Consider the following 19,406-nt stretch of genomic DNA (forward strand, 5'->3'; position numbering starts at 1 on the left):
TACACAATGGAGGCAGGTGGGAAATAAAAATCTAACACTACTGTCTTGGAAACACACTAGTCATTATCTAAAGGGGACATTTCCATTACTCTGGTAAACTTAAAAGCTAGAAATAATTTTGTAGCATCAAAATCCCAATTTATTTTACTTATTATTGAAAATATCTACCAAACAGCTGGTTAGTTGAGACAGAGGCATAAAAGAAAATCTTTAAGCCAGGAAAAAAAAAAGGGTGACATTTAATATATACATCTCTATGAATTTGTGCTGACTGACCCATTGCCAAAATACCTGTCACTTCCTAGAGATGTTGAAGAATGAATTATTTAAACACTGCAAACTTTAAAGCGTGGAGTGTCAACACAAGAATATGCCACATGGTTTGCCCACTACATCAGATTCCAGTTGATTAAAAACTGCTGTGTGCTGTTAAACTGCAAATTTACATTCATGAAGCTAATAAAAAACACAGCACACAGGCATTGGGTTTTACAAATTTTATTTCTAGACTTTAGTTCTTTTGCTGGAAACTTGTCTGTTACAGGTCTGTTGGTGAAAATGTGCATTTCAGACCAGTGATGCCAATAAGTACAATATAAAAAAATGTACAAATCTGAATTGCTTGCTTACTATAGATTGTTATAATAATGTGACAAATAAAGCATCTCTGTTGGCACATGAACCTGTTTATCAGGATTTGGCCTTTGAGTACATACATATTTAAAGAAATTTGCAGTATGCACTGCCACTCAGTGTAACACATATAACCAACAATCACTAATGCAATAATCATGTTTGGTTCAGAGACACAGAGATGCCACAAACAGAAGTGTTCATGAGGTAAGCAGTAAGAAATGTTCCTGAAATTTGGACAGAATGTATCCAGTCCTCCTGGGTCCTGCGACTGCTAGTAGCATTGCAATGCTTTATTTATACACTATGTAGGATCTTAACTGCATTTGCCCTCAAAATGAGTTCTAATTCTGTTTTGGTTTAGCAGCATACAGGCAACAGCTAGATTATTCTTCAGCATACAACTCTGTTAGCTGGCTTATTTATGAGATTTACAGGCTTTTTTAAATTAGCATTATGCTATAATTAACAAAAAACAAAACAAAAACCCCTAGTATATTATAACAGATTAAACACACAAAATACTTAGAGTTCCAGAAGATAACCTATCACACCAAATGATGAGTCCCAGCTGATGGGAAACAACACCAAGTGGCATATAAGAGTTATATTATAATGCACCTTTCATATATCAATGTGGCTAATAACACATCTTAAAACTACTATGATAATAAACCCCAGATCAGACAAAGAATCCAGCTTTATAAAACGCATAACAAAAAACTGACATTACTTGATCTTCTGAAATGTCTGTCGTTTTTAAATTAATGCAACCTAGTTGCGAATCGCGAGACCCATTCAGAATAATGTTCAATGCATTTCAGTTTGCAGTAGAACTATGAGGCACTGTGTACGAACATTAAAACCTGGTCTAAACATGGTTAACTGAAGTATGAGGTATTGTGAAACAGGAACCTTTTTGGAATAGAGCAGTAATAATCACATTAAGTAAAAATTGATCACATAAAAAATCTACAAAAAATGATGTCAATAATATAATTTTCTATGAGAAAATTAAAACCTATAACATGGCAGTATATGACATTGTATAACAACAAAAAACAAAAACAAAAAAAACTGATCCATAAAATAGCAGCAAAACACAATGACAAAGATACAGAAAGCAATGTTAATTTTTTTTCAAACCATGCTGGGAATTTATCCATAGCAGCTCAATAAAAATGGAGCATCCACTCCTTTTTTTTCTTTTTTCCTTTCTTTTCTTTTTTAAATTTTTTTTACAATCAACACCTTAGCGGCAGTTTTCTCACATACATTTCACCATCACATTCTCCTCGAGCATCAACTTCAACAGCTATGTCCACGTCCCTTCAGCTACTTTCTAAAATAATAATAAAAAGATACATAGCCAAGATGTGCAAATTTTCTATTTGTAGCTAAATAAAAAAAAACAACTGGGGGATATATTGGAATAAGAACTCCTTTCAAGTACACCAAATCTATTCTTTTTTAACTATGGCGTTTCTCATGGTTAGATAGTTTTTGGAAATGTCTAAGAAGGGGCCAAATACACTGTTTTTGAAAAGAGTGTCTTTTTTTTTCTTTAATAAGCTGTGTTAAAACTGCAACATCAAGGGTAGAAAGATTTTTTTTTTTTTTTTAATCAAGGGGCGATTGCGTTATTTTACAAATCATACTGGCCTTATGAACATCCTCTGCAATAAATATTCTTTTTGCCTTAACTATAAATTATATATTTTAGTGTTTAAAAACCTTCAGTTGTAAAACATCTAGAGACAATCCTTAAACTATGTGTCCTATACGTGAACCTTTAAGGCCCCTAATTTACAAACATGAGTTGGCATCAAAGGATTTCTAAACTTCAACTTTTCTATAGAAAAGGATAGGAAGATATCCTGGCAATTTGTGAATGCAATTTCTCTCACTGAAACACAACCTTTGAAAAAAAATCACCTTTCCTCTAACACCATAGTTAAATGCACTTGCTTTGCAATTCAAAGTTTGCGCACAAGCACTTATATATTTCCAAACCATTCCATTTAAAAAAAAATTCCCACAATAAAAGAACGTATTTCCTATATCTAATGGACTGAAAGTGCTTTGAATGGAATGGTTTTAGAATATTTAAAAAAAAAAAAAAGACTAGGCTGTGGATTGAACCTGACCATAATGAGGCTGAATATCTGTTGGGTCAGACCAGCATTTTATACACAGGTAACTACAAAAATATGAAGATTACAAAAATATAATATATTATGTCAATATTTCGGTTTCTCTTTATAATAGAGTATCGTATGAGTAGTACGTTGGCCCTTCCCCGACAATGCTAAGCTGGAACCCTACAAAAGCCTTATGCACAGGCAATCCACAGGTACAAAAGATTAACATATAATAATGCAGTATACTAAAATACACTAACTTATGGGTTACGTTAACCATTTATAAGGTGAAGAGGATAAAAACCTAAGAAAATAAAATAAACATTTACAGATGAATTATAAAGTGACTAAATGCATAAGCAAGCAAGATACAGAAAAGCCTAGAACTGCGTTAAAGCTATGCTTTTTATAGGAAAAAAACAAAAAGAATATGTCATTTTCTATTTAAAAAAACCCTCTTCTACTTTAAAAATGGTTCGTTGGTTGGTTTTGTTTGTTTTATATGTAAGAAATCAAATCTAATACCTCCCCTGGAGACATTTTGTGTGTTAATGTCTATTTTTACAACATACAGACAAGAACACTTTAACATAAAACTAGTTGATTATTATTGTATAAAATCCTCTATTTTTTGTAGCACAAACCCCTTGGGGTCATGCAAATATTATTTTTCTTTTTTTTTTTTTTAAGACAGTTTTGGGGTATTTTTTGTTTGTTTGAAGTCACAGATGGAAGGGAGAAAGAGCAAGGAAAAAAATAACAAGAGTGAAGCTTTCCCTTCTGATATAAAAATGTCCTGGAGAAAAGGGTTTCTGGGGGAGAGATCCTGATGGTGATTCCTTCTCAGATGCCCTTTCTTTGTCTGCTCTCATTGCCAAACAAACCGATTTGTAGAAGTCCTCTTAAATGTTCACGTCTCGCACATCGGTGGGCGTGCAGGAAAGGTCTGCTTCATCCTCAACAGTCTTTGTTTCTGAAGATATGTTGTGTTGCTGTGCCTGGCGTAGACTGGATTCGAGGAGGGATTCAATCTGTTCTTGGCAAGCTCGTAAACAATCCTAGAGAAGATTAAAGGGGAGGGGGAACATAAACCTTTAGAAAATATATAAAACCATGTGCCTAATACTATTTTTGTTGAAGGCAAATAAAAATGTATCACCATGGGGGGGAGGAAAGAGAGAGAGATGAAGACTGGATAACTCAAGGGGCTGGGCTACAGGTTTTTGCCATCTGGTATTCAGAGGATTATGTCAAATGAGAGTGTAGTCTCAGTTCATCTCCCAGTGGGATAAGTGTGCATCTCAACAAATTGCTACCACAGCTAATCTTAACTGGCCCAATGTTGTCAGTCTCAGCAAGAAGCCAATGACTGAATGGGCCATGGAGACTAAACTATAATGTCACCACTGGTAATGGTGCCTCCATCCCTAAAGTCACATTGGTGGGACAATGTGTTGAAGCTTATGATACTTCTGCCTGTACTATAAGTGTTCTGTAGAGGGCTCTGTCTCCAAGGCTGTCAATTGGGCATCTTTCATTAGTATGAGAGTTTCATGCACCGTGTTTCTGGAAAAATTCTAATAGCCTCATTCTGATCTCATAGCAGTGTGAATCAGGAGTTACTATCTTGCAGTCAATGCAGTTACTGAGCATAAAACTGGAGTGAGATCAAGAATTAGGCCCAAGACTGTGGTGCTATGTAATTTCGATCTTTACAACAGAAATGCCTTGGTACTACAATCCAATAGAAGTGATATAGGCCATTTCATAAACAATGGCTTCCTAGCTAAGGAATGGCTAAAAAAATTTTAAGAAGAGCTTTTCAGATGAAAGGTGCTCTATAAACACAAAGTATTAATAACTAATATTCTGATTATATTCAGCAATGGCCTGATCACGTTAGCTAATTGATTACTAACTCTGCAAATGTCTAAACAAAAAATGCAGCATTCCAAAAGACCAAAATGGATGCCTTTCTGCTGAATGCAGGTCTTTCACAACCTACCATCAAACAGCCAGTAACCTCATGGCAACGATTTAGAAAGTGTTGCCAACCTTTTAGCTTGCCACTGCACTCACCGTCACAGACAGAGAGACCAACTAAGAGTGAGACAAATCTCTCTGACTCATGGCTCAATATGAGCTTGATCTTGCTAAGTGCTGAGCGTCTCATGTCTCCAGGAAGGTGCTGAGCAGTCTCCACTCCCGTTGACTTCAATGGGAATTAAGACCACGAAGCACCTCACAGGTTCAAACTTCATATGGGTAAAAGAACCCCGCCCCCGGGCATCTAAGTGTACAGTTAGGAATCGGCACATCAAGCATCCAAAATCTATTTATTCACAAAATCACAGAAATTAGAGATGGAAAAGAGCTGTTTGAACATCCAGTCTATCTTCCTGCAAATGCAGGACTAGCTATTCTTTAGTGCCATGCACGCCCATTGCACGGGCATAGACCTGGAGTGCCTTAAACAAGCAAAACAATCACGCAGCATATTGCCAAAATTCCTCCAGCACATTATTTACTCATATATTTATAACGAACATCATAAGCTTTTCTCAACATATTTAACTTTGTGTATTAAGGACTTTGAAGTTTTCTTTTAGTATTGCCTTTTCTGATTTAACCTATGACATGTGTTAGCCCTTGCGGTGAACCCAGTCTTCCATGATAAATTGCTGTCAAAAGTGTTAGGATGTGCATGACTGAGAATGAATGTTGTTTTCCTGAGAGGGTGACCTGCCTGCTGTTTTCTTTATCTCCCAGTTTCAATTCTGCCTTCATTCAGAAGCTTCTTGTGTGATCTACCAGCTTTTCACTGATTCCACTACCACAAGAACCTTCTCTGCCACCAATAAGGGCACATGGCATTTGGGGTAAAATAAGATTAGAAACCCAAGCAAACAATTCTCTGCAACTCCTTTCTGAGAGAGGGGGAGGTTAATCCTACCTCTAAGCAGATCAGACCATCAGTTACAGCTCACTGAAAACACATAACCTATGACCTTTTCTGGTTTAAACCCTAGTGTAATATTTCCTCTTGACAGAGAGACACACTATTTTAAATGACAAAAAGAAAAGCCTCATATCCTAAAGTCATCATGCCTTTGACTCCTACATACCTCTGGCCTTCTCCAGTGAGATCTCTAACAAGACTCCCCAAGATATGACACATGATTTCTGACTTCAGATCCCACAGGACACCCATTTTAACTCCTGATAGCACGCATGCCATGACACACATAAATAGATATATAGAAATAATAAGTAGACACAGGGGTTTTTTTCGCTTCCAAAAAGTTCAGGCACTTTCAGGTTGACTCAGCCATAACTAGGTGGCAAGTTTCTCACTGAAAGCCAATGCACAGTTGTTTCAGAGTAATTCCAACACTGGCTCTGTTTTTTTGGAAACACTCTCACATACATGTTTGACTCTGAAAACTGAAATGTGAACTAGTTTTACTCATAAAATTGAACAAGCAATGAATATGTTTTGTAAACAGTTCAGGAGGGGTTTCTATAAATGATTATTCTTTTCCTTTTGGGTATTGATAAAAATCTTCACTCTGAGACTGCAGGAGTGGATTGAGTTCGGATTGTATGTTGTTAAATAACATACAGTCTTTACAGCTTACTGTAAACAGGCTGTCTGCTAAATTGCAATTTAATGAACAACGTGATGTTTGAAATGTTTTATGTTTTTGTTCAAATTATTTTTTCACATTGATATTAAATGAACAGCTTCTCTGCAAGGATATTACATTTCTCAAAAATGCTACATACAAAAAAAACTTACTGTGTACATTTTCATCACTAGCATAACATTACTGATGCCCAGTGTTACACTTATTTTGTTTTTCCATTCTACTCACAGCTGCTGAATACTGGGAGCAAATACAAAACTTGTGTGTTAGTCTGATAACTTCTCCCAACAACTTTTCTGCTTCACTACCCAAATTTTCAATGCCCACAGTTTGTTCAAGGTCATAAGCCCTTCCTGGATTAATTAAGCTTCTCAGTGAAAAAAAGAAAAAAAAAAAGGCCTACTAGCTTACTGATGTGGTCAAATACCTTTATTTAACATACACAGTGGACATGATCAGATTGAAATTCAGTACAGCATAACACTTAAGGTCAGATCTAAAGGAAACAAACAACAACAAAATCTATTTGGAAATCCTTTGTTATTGCCTGGTTCATTAAGAATAAAAGACACATGTTTGAAGGCGTCTCTGGTGTGGGCAGGCAAGAGAAGCAAATTCCAGTGTATTAACAGCCAGCATGGAAACCCAATCTAATCTAGTTTAGCAAATTTCTGGCCTGGAAATGAATGTCAGGCAAAATTCAGACCATTTGGATGATGGGGTCAGGAACAGAATGATGGAAGACAGCCCAAGACTTCTAATTGTGATTATCTGACTTCTAATTACCACTGATCAAAGGCAAAATGGGAAACTGGACTCCTACCAACATAAACATGAACCATAAAAGAATTTCAGTCAGGTGATATTCATTTTACTTTAGACTCAACTTGCTTGAGACTAAGGTAAAAACTATCAGTATGAAAACTGAAATCCAACAGACCATCTGCTCCAGCTAGCAAACAATCAGGAAAAGTGTTAACCATTTTGTCAAAATGCATCAGTCTAGTAAATACTTCAAAACAACCGAATCCACATGATATTAAATGTATGGCAATATGTGCTATCACTTGTGGATCAGCCACCCAAACAAAGTTATTAAGAAAACTTTCAAGATCAGGATTAGTGTTTGATCCATCAGTTAAGTTAATTTGTTTCATAAAAAATGTGTAGTAAGCTCTAAGGCCAGAGATCTCTCTTTGTAGACAATCAAGTAATTGTCTAATTCACAGAATAATTATTAGCAGAGGATATTTCACCTTTATTGTAAACATGGGAACAGAAATCATGTTAATAGAGAAGACAAAGAAAGAAACAACAAAGATTTAGGTGATCTTTCCTTTTTGAGGGTCCTTAAAAAATTTACATATAACTTTATGATATTTCTTATTTTAGCTAGAAAACTATGTAAAAATCTTAATGTCTAGTTATTGTTATTTTAAGACATAAACATAATTATCCAAAAAGTTTCCCTCCCACTCACCTTAAAGATCTTCCTTTTAAGTTCAGTTCATACAGACTGTGGCCTTGCAGACTATTTATGAATAATAAAACTCAGTGTCCAAAGTGCTTTTACTTCTAATTAAAAGTACTTTCCTGTTTCAAAGAGCTCTGACATTGACCAAGTCAAGTCATGTAAGGACATGTTGCAGTTCTACATGATATAGAGTTCTGCCATGTGATACAATCTAATTCAGGTTATAGATCAAAAAATTATAAATAGTATTTTCTTTTAAATCAGACATTCACTATCGGTGCTGATAGCAGGTCGCTTGCTTCTTCCTAAGTTCCTGATTCAAATTTCTTGAATTGGATAGAGTTCAGGTATACACTTAAGCACCTGCATGGTCCTAACAAAGAAGCCAGAGTATTACAGGTACATACCACTTCAGCAGTGGGATACTTAAAGCATCTGTAGAACTTAAGAGCATTTAACGTTTCAGCACTGAATCAGTACTACTAAATTCTGCTTCTAGTAATACTTAGAGCAAAAATAATTTGCTGAACTGTGTGGTATAGTATCTTGAACTAGTTAGGATAGGCAGATAATAAGCAGCAGTGAAGTATTTGTCTGTGTTGGCATCACCTAAATCTATCAAATATCACAAAAATATTCCCTTATATGGGAACTAATCATTACAATGCTTTCACAATTTGCTAACAATCTTTAAAATTCTACATATCATTGCCCCTTATATTAACTTGGGTGTGAGTTGTTTGGTTGTTAGAATAATTATATACCTTCAGTTTATGAATACATAAAATGAAGGGTTTTACAGCATCTCAAAGATTCTATTGCAAACCACAGGGTTGTCTTTATTTGAGTCATTGTCCAGAGCTTGGAGACCTCACAAGAACCTTTTTAAAGCATCTATTTATTGGTCTTCCACATTGTTACAAAACAAAGCTAAACTCTGCCCCAACTTCACACACCATTATGACATGGATCATTGACTTTAGGTCTTCCTTGTAGGCTCCCTTCCTGGCCCATTCACTCATGAAAGGTTTATTGCTCACTAGTTACTGATGTGCATCTCCTGGAAGCTGCAGGGCAAAATGAGAGTCCTGTGAGGACCATCTACCTTGTCAGAAAGTCGTGGGACAAACATTTGTTCCAAAAGGGAATTCAATACCAGCTACTGTGCAGGTCTAGCACGTAATAAACTAAATTAGATAATTAGAACCCCCTTAAAAAAGGCATTTCACACCACTTGGCACAATAAAGGGTCTCAGGAGTGGTCAAAGATAAGGTCAGAGATACCATGAAGTCTATTTATTGCAATCTTAGTAACTATTTCATTGTCTTATTTTGAAGGTTTTTGTTCTACATAGGCTGCTGGTTTAATAACCTGCAAACCGAATACAGCCTCAGCAATTGTCCTCAACCAATTTAAGAGTTTCCTTTGCTTTGTTGATATGTCTGTCTTAACAACATTAGAACTGGTCATGGTATTCATATCAATGAACTGCAGTACCGTAATCTCTGATTTTTAATGTATATAACGATGACTAATAGTCACTGGGAAGAACAAAAGAGAATACATTTGAAAAACCACAGCCAACTTGTACTTTGATCAGCGTTTACTGTCAAATCATATACTACAGTGAGGCACTCAAAAAACTCTAAGATAGAGAGATTGAAAGAATCACTTACCGGGTCACATTTGATAACTTGTGATAGGAAATGTGTGAGACATTGATAGGAGAGGAAAGTGTTAGTGTTTCCCAGGTGAAGGCCTTGCACAGCTGCTACCACACTCCCAGCTGCGATCATGGAAGGTGGGTTTGAAATAAACTTAACATCTGTTTAAAGAGAGAAGGGGGGGGGAAAGAGAATTGATTTCTTTAGGATGAGCTTGCTTGTGTCACGCCTAAGAGTTAGATATGATTGCCAGATAATAAGTCTTAAGAGGCTGTAGGAATGTAAACAAAGATTCCTCCTAATGTAATTTAACAATATAGGCAATTATAGGGCCCAATCCCACAAGCACTTATGCACATGAATAACTTTACCTGAGTGAGAAACACTTTTTAGAGAAAGGCCTGAAAGGCTAATCATTCCTTTGAGGGATTTTTAGGGTATTAGGGCCCTAATCCTGAAAACACTTATAAATATACTTTACTCCTGTGAGTAGTCCCATTTAAATCAATAGGATTACTCACACAAGTAAAGCTATTCACATTTTAAAGCATTTGCAAGATCAGGTGCATTATGTGATGTAAGCAGTCTCTGAATCATATACCATTTAAAACATAAACCTTTAAAATTATGTTAGAAAGAGAGAAATGTATAATTTTAATATAAAACAAAAGCAAAAACAAAAGGGATTGAGACTGCTTAAACCTGTCAGTAGGTGAATATTCCATATTTAAATTAAGGTTTCATCTTAAAAATGCTTTGTCTCAACCTAGTCTCTCGTCAGTCGCTGCCATCCATCCTGGCAACAGGGATTTAATGTAAATGTGGCATAACTAAGTGACGGGGGTCCCAAGAATTGGCGGACAATCAGTTACATTCTGATGTGACACCATGCTGACAAGAGGCTGGGCCCCCTTCCAGATTGCATTGCTGTAGGTCTCTCTACAAAGCCACTCCCATGATTCCTTGAGGGGCCTATCTCTGCCATTAGAATGTTATCCCTCCCCCCCCCCTTTTTTTTTAATAAGGGCAAATAATGTGGAATAATCCACATTTTAATGCTCTTTCTGCTATACAGGAATGTGTTTGATTTTTGATTCATGGCAAAGTGCACCCTAGACCAAGTATTAGGAGGAAAAGCAATGTGGTACTAGTAAATGTCTAACTTTTTAGGGGAGAAAAGGGAAACGATACCTTATATACAATAACTTGAGATACGTTCCTTCACCTATTATTAAATGTACAACGTCTCCCTTGCTATATAAATATAAACCATCTGTCAAACCCTTGAATTAAATCAAAGACATGAAAAATTTAAGCGGGAGGGGAGGGAGATTGAGCTCTACAAAACAGTTTAAATATTAAATTATTCATCTCCTTTATGATTTAATATCTTTTGTGTAAAGGCTTTAATTAACTATTAACTACGCATCAGGATTCTCTCTCTGTATATAATCACCTATTGTTGTAGGTATTATAGGTACATTTTGGGGTTTATATCTCTGCCACTCCATCTGTACCCGACCTATCCCATACCCACCTTCCAAAGGGAAATTTGCCCAGAGCTCTATGAAATTGAAAGTGCCTTCAAAATTAAATTGATGTGATTAAGTATGGAAGGGCTTTTTATGTGCTATGTTGCCAGCTAAAAGCCAATCTGTATCTAAACTCATGTCACATCTTGACATATCTGAAATAGGTCTAACTTACCTCTTTCCCTTCCCTACCTCTCCCCAACTCTTTCCCCAAAGATATCTAAATAGATTCAGTTTGACCATTGCCAATAAATGCATCCCAGAGATAGTATTTGATCCGTTCACTCAAACAAATCACTAGTGTGTTTTCTTAGGTATACTTAAAAATGAGAGGCTTCTGTTGGTTTAAACAGGTCTGAAGATTTGATACATCAAAATTTAGTTGTATATATATACACAGTCACAGTGAATTAGCTCCAGTGTTTATTAGTTTCTGCATAATTATCATCCCCCAAAATGGCCAAAATTGTGTAAGTTTAATGAGTCCATTCAGACAGTAGCAAGTTTGGGATTCCTATTTCCTTTTTTCTTTTAAAGGGGGCAATAAAGAAGAACATGAATTCACAGTCACACCCTTAGTATGTCCAAGGTGGAAAAGTAATAATGAAGTTTAAATGACCAGTTTGTGTCTGTCCCCATAACCATTCCAGACAAGCAGCATGGACAGTCTTTTTGTTGCAACTCAACAAGGAATTATTTGTGGCAGAGGCCACTAATTTCAGCATATTAATCAGGGGGCCCCTCTGGCCTGTAATTGGATGCCCCCAAGTGAAGAGTGTGGCATCATTGTCAGCCTCCATCGCCTCATCTTGCGCTATTGAGCGCTCAGGAACAAGGGGGCTTCGGTGAGATGAATTAGACCTGACACAGCCACAATGGGGAAGGGGGCCCCATCAATTGAAGCACACATCCCCAGTAGCCTATCTGAGACTTCATCCAAAAAGAATAAACAACTTCAGCGTTGTTAAAAAGAGAGAGAGGGAGAATGAGAGAGAGAGAGGGGGAGAGAGAAAGAGAGAGAGAGAGGGGGGAGGGGGAGGAGAGAGAAGAATGCCAGCCACCCTGAAGGGAGGACAAAGCAGGCATCTAGGCGCTGCAGCGCTTTAAAAAAAAATTCCTAACCAGGCGAGTCACCCCTTTTCCTTTTTAAATGGAGCAGCAATTCCATCCGTCTGGAGAGCTGGGGGCTATGAATGAAAATCTTTTCATTGAGGCAAATCAAAACTGTGAACATAAATCACTTGCTGCAAGATGCAACAGGTTCCAACTGGTCACATACCTTGAGTCTCCCAATTTTATAAAGGCTAGAGAATAGAAGAATTGTAGCAAAGTTGTTTCAAAGGGAAGTCTTTTTTCTCTCTCTCTCCACCAGGGAGGAGGAAAGAGAGGAGAGAAGAACAATAATAATAACATAAAAGGGCCTGGTATGTTTAGATAACCAGAGGGCCACAATGAAACGCTGAAGCTCCCAATATTTGTTCCTTTTCATTGTTTTGCTTGTATAGAGCTGGAGTTTTTCCTTAACTCCAGTCTTAACTTAGCCCCAAAAAAGGCCTGTTTCCTTTTGAGTTCTCCCTGCCTTGCTTGGCAACGCCAAAGCCCCATTCGTTAAGATCAATTATGTGTTAACTTCAAACAACCCCTGGTAATTTTTTCTTTCCTTCTCTAACCTAGCACAGCAAAAAGGCATCCTTTGGTGAAAATATATTTAAAAAACACAACAAATCCCCTTCTATTAGGCAGACAATTGAGGAGGGAGCATAAAGGGAATTCCACTCAACATCACCTTTCTATGTAATGTTTTCTATCAGGAGCAAATACACATACACATCTTCGAACACTTCACCTGCCTTCACCTTGTATTTCAAGTAGTGCTCACACAAGGCCTGACCCAAAGGCCACTGGAGTCAATTTCCCAGTGGCTTCCATGGGCTCTGGATCAGGCCCACAAGGTATTCAGGGAAGTACAACAGGTTTGCAATCCACCTAGATTAGGACTGGCCAGAAAAAAATATCACACATCAAAAAGTGAAGGTCAGATGTTGCTGACGCCACATGTTCTTCATCTTGTCTGGGCATCACTAGCCAACAAGGGAGTCATCAAAAGAGAGACAAAAAAATCTTGGCATCCAAAAACGAAATAAAAATCCAAAGCTGCTCAAACATCTCTGTTCAACACTCCTTACTCAGGTAATATTCCCAGTGACTTCAATGGAGTACTGAATAAGTCCCATAATCTTGATGACCTCCATGCTAATTTTAAAAGCTAAGTAAAATTCTCTGAACATGGGTCACATTCGCTGATCCATTTTCCAGCTACCCATGCGGTGAGGCGCATAGTGTTAAATATAGACTCTGGATGTGCTTTCTAAAAGAACCATAACAACACTGACAGTAGATCAAAGTACTGGACTCCTAGCAAGGCTTCAACCTTTGAACTACTCTTGTTTTCATCACTATCACTGCCAGCACAACCACCTAGATTAAACATCCCCATATCCAAAGGGGAGACTGGATAGCTATAAAGAAATACCAGATACAACTAACAACTTAGGTAGCTTCAGACCAAGCAATCACACATTAGAATTCACTGCAGTCACATTGTTCTGCTTGAATCTCTGTCTAGGAGAAAACATTTGATTTTCCACAAATGTTTCAAATCCTTTAAAAGCTGTTTGGAGAGGTTCTAGTACTCACATATTAGGAGACATGCACTGCGTCAATCAAACGTGTGAGCTGCCTGCCATTCTGTACTTAGGCCTACGATAAAGGCAAGGCTGAAATCTACCAATAATGTATATATTTATCTTCAGAGATTCTATGGCTGTATCTCCAGGCCAGACACTTCAGTGGGAGTCACTATGTGAGATCAATAAATTATTTTTATTTTTTTAATGCTTATTATTTTTCTTGGATCTTTTGACCAAATCCATCCCTTGTGTAACACCACTGAACACTAATTTACATCACAGATTAATTTGCTCTTTGGCTTTAAATACACCCTAAACTTTCAAGTACAGAGAGATAAGAGGGGTAGCCGTGTTAGTCTGTATCCACAAAAACAACAAGGAGTCCAGATCCAACTAACAGAGACCTTTTCTTCAGACTGAATGACTCAGTGTCATGCAGGCATGACCCCTCCTTTCACTTAACTATTATTGGATAAGAATATTCATATTCATAAAGGCAATATTACTCATTTCCAGTGAGTTTTTCTTAGTGTCAACACGATCCTTGACATTCATCTTTATGTGATGCTACAGGCTTCCCTTCAAAGGAACATTTGCTTTGGCTGCCTTTGATTCCTTATTCTTTTGCCACATTTGGGTTTCTCGTGCCACACTGAAGGGAATCACGTGAAGTGGATTTTAAGAAAAACTGATCAATCCTTTAAAAACCACCTTTGTCCTGCCAGCCCATGAGAACAGTGGTATCTGGAGGAGATCATAAAGGCAGTGTTGCTCTTCTGATCTCTTGAACCCCATCTTATTCTTATTATGATTCAATGGATAAAATGCATGCACGTCTGCACACCATTTGTGCACGTGGGGTTTCCAGGAATTAGCACAAACACACACACAGTGCCCTTGAAACCAAAGATCAGGCCTCTGGAAACCTGGCCCGGGGAACAGTCAGTGTCTCTGGCTCCTCTGCAGTCCGCCCCTGCACATGCCTCCAGCAAAGCACGTGGCCAGCTGGGTGTGGACAGCAGACTCAGCTCTGTGCCAGAAAAGCGTCCACGCCATGTGCCCCTTCTGTAATCCACCATCTACCAGCATGGGAAAAGGGGAAATTTGAATGAGGGAGATTTTAAACATGCCAGTGAAACGCACCCACATACAGAACTAACCACATGCAAATTCTTCCTCCTAACGACTTTCAAAACTGCCTTAAAATGAATTCACAATGAGGGAATCTGCCTCCAGGCCAGAGATTCTTTGGCAGGCCTGCATAGGTCTAGATATACACTGAAGAAGGATCTAGTTATAAGCTATAGGTTTATTTAATCACTTTCCAAGAAGAGTTTTATATATTTACTTTATGTTAAACTCAGAAGAGAGGCATCTTCTCAGAAACTTACCTTCTGCAAAGTAATCCACCTTCTGCAAACAACAGGGACAACACTCAGTGCTTAAATTATCTGCACTGAGTTCTGTGACCTTGATGTATGGTAACTCTACGGGAAGTCTTAGGAATTGGGAATAAGGGTGGGTGTGCATGTTGGGTTAGGGGAACACGCCATTTTAGTGTGCAGGGCATACCTGTAGCGCACAAAGCCACAAAAGTCTGGGCATGTTTACGGATGATTTGCTTGGTGTCCTCAGCAACAGGCATTTTAGTAAGGAAATGTTCAATGAAATCATGAGGGGTCATTGCTGCCAGATTCCATTTCAGCTTATTCACCAGAAACAGCTCCATTTGCTACAAAGATAAAAAGGAGGAAAGGGGAAAAAGAAGGAAAACAGTTAGAAGCTCTGCTTATAAACAGCTTTGAAATGCAGCAATTGCTTCTGAAGTAGTTAAGGTGAATTTCATCTGTCTGTACTGTATTCTGGAATCTTAATGCACTGGCATCTTTTTTGATGCACTGACTTCTGCATGATTGGGAGACTGATGATTAAAATACTACACTTCCTCACCAGTGGTGCTGTGATGCTGTTAAGGAGGATTACTAGCAGGAGCGTACCAAGGTGAGGTTGCCTTTATGCATGAAACTACTGCAAGACTATCCTCACCCAGCCGCCCTGAAATAAAGCACTCCATTAATCGGTCAAGTTGCTGAACTGCACATTAAGAACGCAAGAGGGCGCCAGCCACCCACTTTTTACCCGTTGTACTGTACTTTCTCTTTGGGTGAGGTAATAATGAGTATATTAGGGGGGGTTTCATTCGAATAATCTACTGTATCATTTAGTCTGCAATCGCTGAGAGTTTTCACAAGCCCAACTTTCGCTGGCTAAGAAGCACGTGGAACCCCTTCATGCCATCTTACTGGAGCTGAGGGGGTGGGGAAGGGGGGCAGATCCACACTCTGAGATAGCCGTGGAAGTTACATCTGTTGCTCCCATGTGCAGTAATGGAGTTAGCCTGGGAGCTGGAGGTGAACGAGCAATAATTCTACGGGGTGAATTACGCATAATTATTCAGGGTGAAGTAGGGGGCCACACTGGGCAGATCTGGAGAAGGAGCCTTGCGATCTTCTCTGTCGGGGTTGATTTTTATTTATGTTCCTCTCTCCTGATCTTGCTTTTTTCCAGATGAAGTAAACATGAAATTACCAGTAATTCGTCGGGTCTAATGGAGTTATCGGTGTAAATGCACAGTTTTTCTGCGGTTAGAGGAATAGTTTCCTTCATTTTTGAAGCCACAAACATGCAGGTAGCTCCCAGAAGTTGCAATCGGTTTTTCTTGAGGGGTTCAAACGACAAAAATCTGTCCAAATAATTCATAGCCAAGGGGAAAACTTCCTCTTCACATTTCTGCTCCTCGCAAACCTGGAAAAGGAGAGAGCTCGTTGAAACGAATGATAATTGTAGCAACTATTAAATCTAGTCATGCCTCCTCCCCCCAACCAAAGCTTGAAGGGCAAAGCAGAGTATGGGGGGGACGGGGGAGAAATAAATTTCCCCCAAAAGAGTAGAGAAAAGACTTAAAAGAAACTGAAAGAGAAAGTCGCAAACGGAGAAAGTAGGGAAATGTGGCGTTAGAAATCCCCAGCCGAGCTTTGGCAAAAAGGGGAAATCTGGATTCTCACAGATCGGCAGCCGCTTTAGAAAAGGCAAATAAATTGCAAAATGATGTGGGGACAGAGCTGGGATCCCAGGTTTTTGTTCTTATTTGCCTGGGTGCTGCCGATTCTCTGCTTTGCTCGAGACACAAAGGTGGCGTCCGGAGCAGCAGCAGCAACACCAGCCCCATTTCCCCAGACGTCATCTTTTCAAAAAATATTTAAAAATATTTAAAAAATCAGCCGAAGCTCCAAAAAGGGCTGAAAATGACCCGGCGGGGGTCCTTTACCGATCCCCGTGCTGATGAGACACCTGGGGGTGTCCAGGGAGATGCCCCGAAAGCAAACTCACAAGGTCCCCCTCACCCTCTTCAGAAAAGCAACGTGCGACATTTCGTAGAGCAAGGGCAACGTGCTGCGCTTTCAAAAATTAATTAAAAATAGATCGCAGGCGCCCAGGGCTTCGGAAAAGGCATGAAAATATAGCCCCGGCTCCCTAGCTCCTGCTGGGAATGCCCTGAAACATGTCCTGCTGGGGGAGTGGGGCATTTGAACTGGATTTTGCCATGCGACCTTGCTGAAAGTTTCTGCAGCACAAGCATGTCTTTGAGGGGTGACCACAGCTCGCTCTCTGCTCTGAACAAAGAAACTTTCACCCTGCATTTCCCCAAGAAATGACAGAGCCCAGCAGCTGAGCCTCCTGTCCACAGCCCCAGCAGGGACCCCCGTTTCTGGAGCACCCCCTGCCCTCCTTGGCTTGCTCCTGGGGACTTGCTAATTTTCTAATTATTAATAAACACTTTTGCTTTGCAATAAAAGAACAAAGATGGCGCATAATACTGGCACGGGCAGCACTTGCATACGTGTACATGGATATTAATTTAAAATAAAATCCCAATAAAATAACTGGCAAGGTTTAACTGCAGCCCTAAGACAAGAGTGGGGCGTCGGGGTGCCTGGGAAGTTGCTGTGATACTTGTGCTCATCTGGGATCCCAGAGAAGGACTCTTAAGGGGGCTTTTTCCAAGTGAGGCTTTCAAACTTTGTTTTCTCTGGCACTGAGTTCATTCTAAAAGGTTCAAGGGAGACCCCCAGAATTTATTTTCTTTAGAGATGGGGGTGTGGGATTTGCTTTCCCTCTATTGAAGACACCTCATTGTTAATAAGTAAATAAAAGATAAGGGGATAAAAGCCATCACACTCTTGACTGTCAATATATATCGGTAGCAATATGTCCTGTACTTAAGGAGAGAGGGTTTTTTGGGGGGGGGGAGAGCTGGGGCTGGAATGGGGGAGTCATTCAGGGTTTATTCATTAATGCAGAAGCTTGCAAAGAAATCTCTGAAACATACAAACCTCCAGCATCCAAGTGGCAACTATTTTCCTCATATATGGCAAGATTTCCTTCTGCACGCACTTGAAGTAGGATACAGAGGGCGAGCAGGTCTCCTCTGCCTTCAGCATTGTCTGCAGAACCCTGTCATTTAGTAGGTTGGCATCTAGATAGGCTCTTCTGATGGTTTCCACTTCACAACACAGCAGCTGATGTTCCATGTCTGTCTCCTTCTTCTAAAGTCAGTTTCTAAAGGACTGAGTCAGTCTCTCTCGCTCTCTCTCTCTCTCTCTCTTTCCCTTCCAGGAGTCCCTTGGATGCTGCTTGCTGCTACTGCCGCTACAGCCCTCTGGAGGCTGCAAAACTTTCTAACTTCCAACAAAACTCTCCTGTATAGTCCCTGTGACGTTACTGTTGTTAAGCAGAGATCAAAGCACAAGAGAGAATGAGAAAGAGAGTGAGAGAGAAGCCAAAAGCAAGGGGCAGAGCCCTAAAGCCATCCCATAGGCTTTAAGTCCTTCCCCTTATACAGAAGCAGGGGTTTAATGCAAATGAGACAAGGGCTTGCTTTCTTCAAGGGAAGCAGAGAGGTGGGGGAAACCCAAATTGTCTCTTCAGTGTATCATGCATAATTTTGCAAAATGGAGAGAGTTCTGCAGTGGGAGCTAAATGATGAATGGGACTAGGCCACACACAGTCAGGCATGGATATAAATACAGGGAAACTTATTTATTATTATTTTAGTGGGGGAGGGCAGCAGGACCATATTAATTATTATTATTATTGCCCAGCTCTAAATGAAACTAGTATTATTTAAAAATAAATAATGTCCTTTCCCCTTTCCATTCCTTGTATTCCCCCCCCATCAGCATATATTTTTGCTACATCCCTGAATTTGAAAGGAATTAAGTTCCCCCTACAATATTTGTTTAAAAAAAAATTTAAGCTTTTATCCTGCAAACGGGGTGGGGAGGAACATGGTGATAGCTCATCCAAGCTGTACTAAGAAAGCAGTTAACCCTAAAGAGGCAATAGATCAGGTATCAACACCCCACCCCCACTACACACACAACCACCCAGAAAAATCCCACCAGTGCAGCAAAATGGTGCCCAGCATTTCTTCTAGCACAGTTAATACCTAGAGGATGGTGCTGATATTCACTGGGGTTACCAAGGGCCTGAGCCAAAGCTCATTTAAGTTAGCGCAGCCTTTCCGCTGTTGAATTATTTTGTAATGTGTTCCCAGCATGGGT

General features: G+C 39.2%; 1 protein-coding gene across 1 annotated transcript; it reads right to left on the reverse strand.

Annotated features, from left to right (window-relative positions):
• Positions 1 to 482: 482 nt before the first annotated feature.
• On the reverse strand, positions 483 to 18,572 carry CCND1 (cyclin D1). The gene is made up of 5 exons (XM_045015750.1): positions 18,177 to 18,572; positions 16,372 to 16,587; positions 15,355 to 15,514; positions 9,573 to 9,721; positions 483 to 3,832 (listed from the first exon to the last, which is right to left on the reverse strand). The coding sequence occupies exons 1-5, from the start codon at positions 18,372 to 18,374 to the stop codon at positions 3,677 to 3,679; spliced, it is 879 nt and encodes a 292-aa protein (XP_044871685.1). The 5' UTR covers positions 18,375 to 18,572; the 3' UTR covers positions 483 to 3,676.
• Positions 18,573 to 19,406: the final 834 nt, after the last annotated feature.

This window comes from Mauremys mutica, chromosome 4 (genome assembly GCF_020497125.1).
Source record: "Mauremys mutica isolate MM-2020 ecotype Southern chromosome 4, ASM2049712v1, whole genome shotgun sequence".
Classification (NCBI taxonomy): Eukaryota; Metazoa; Chordata; order Testudines; family Geoemydidae; genus Mauremys; species Mauremys mutica.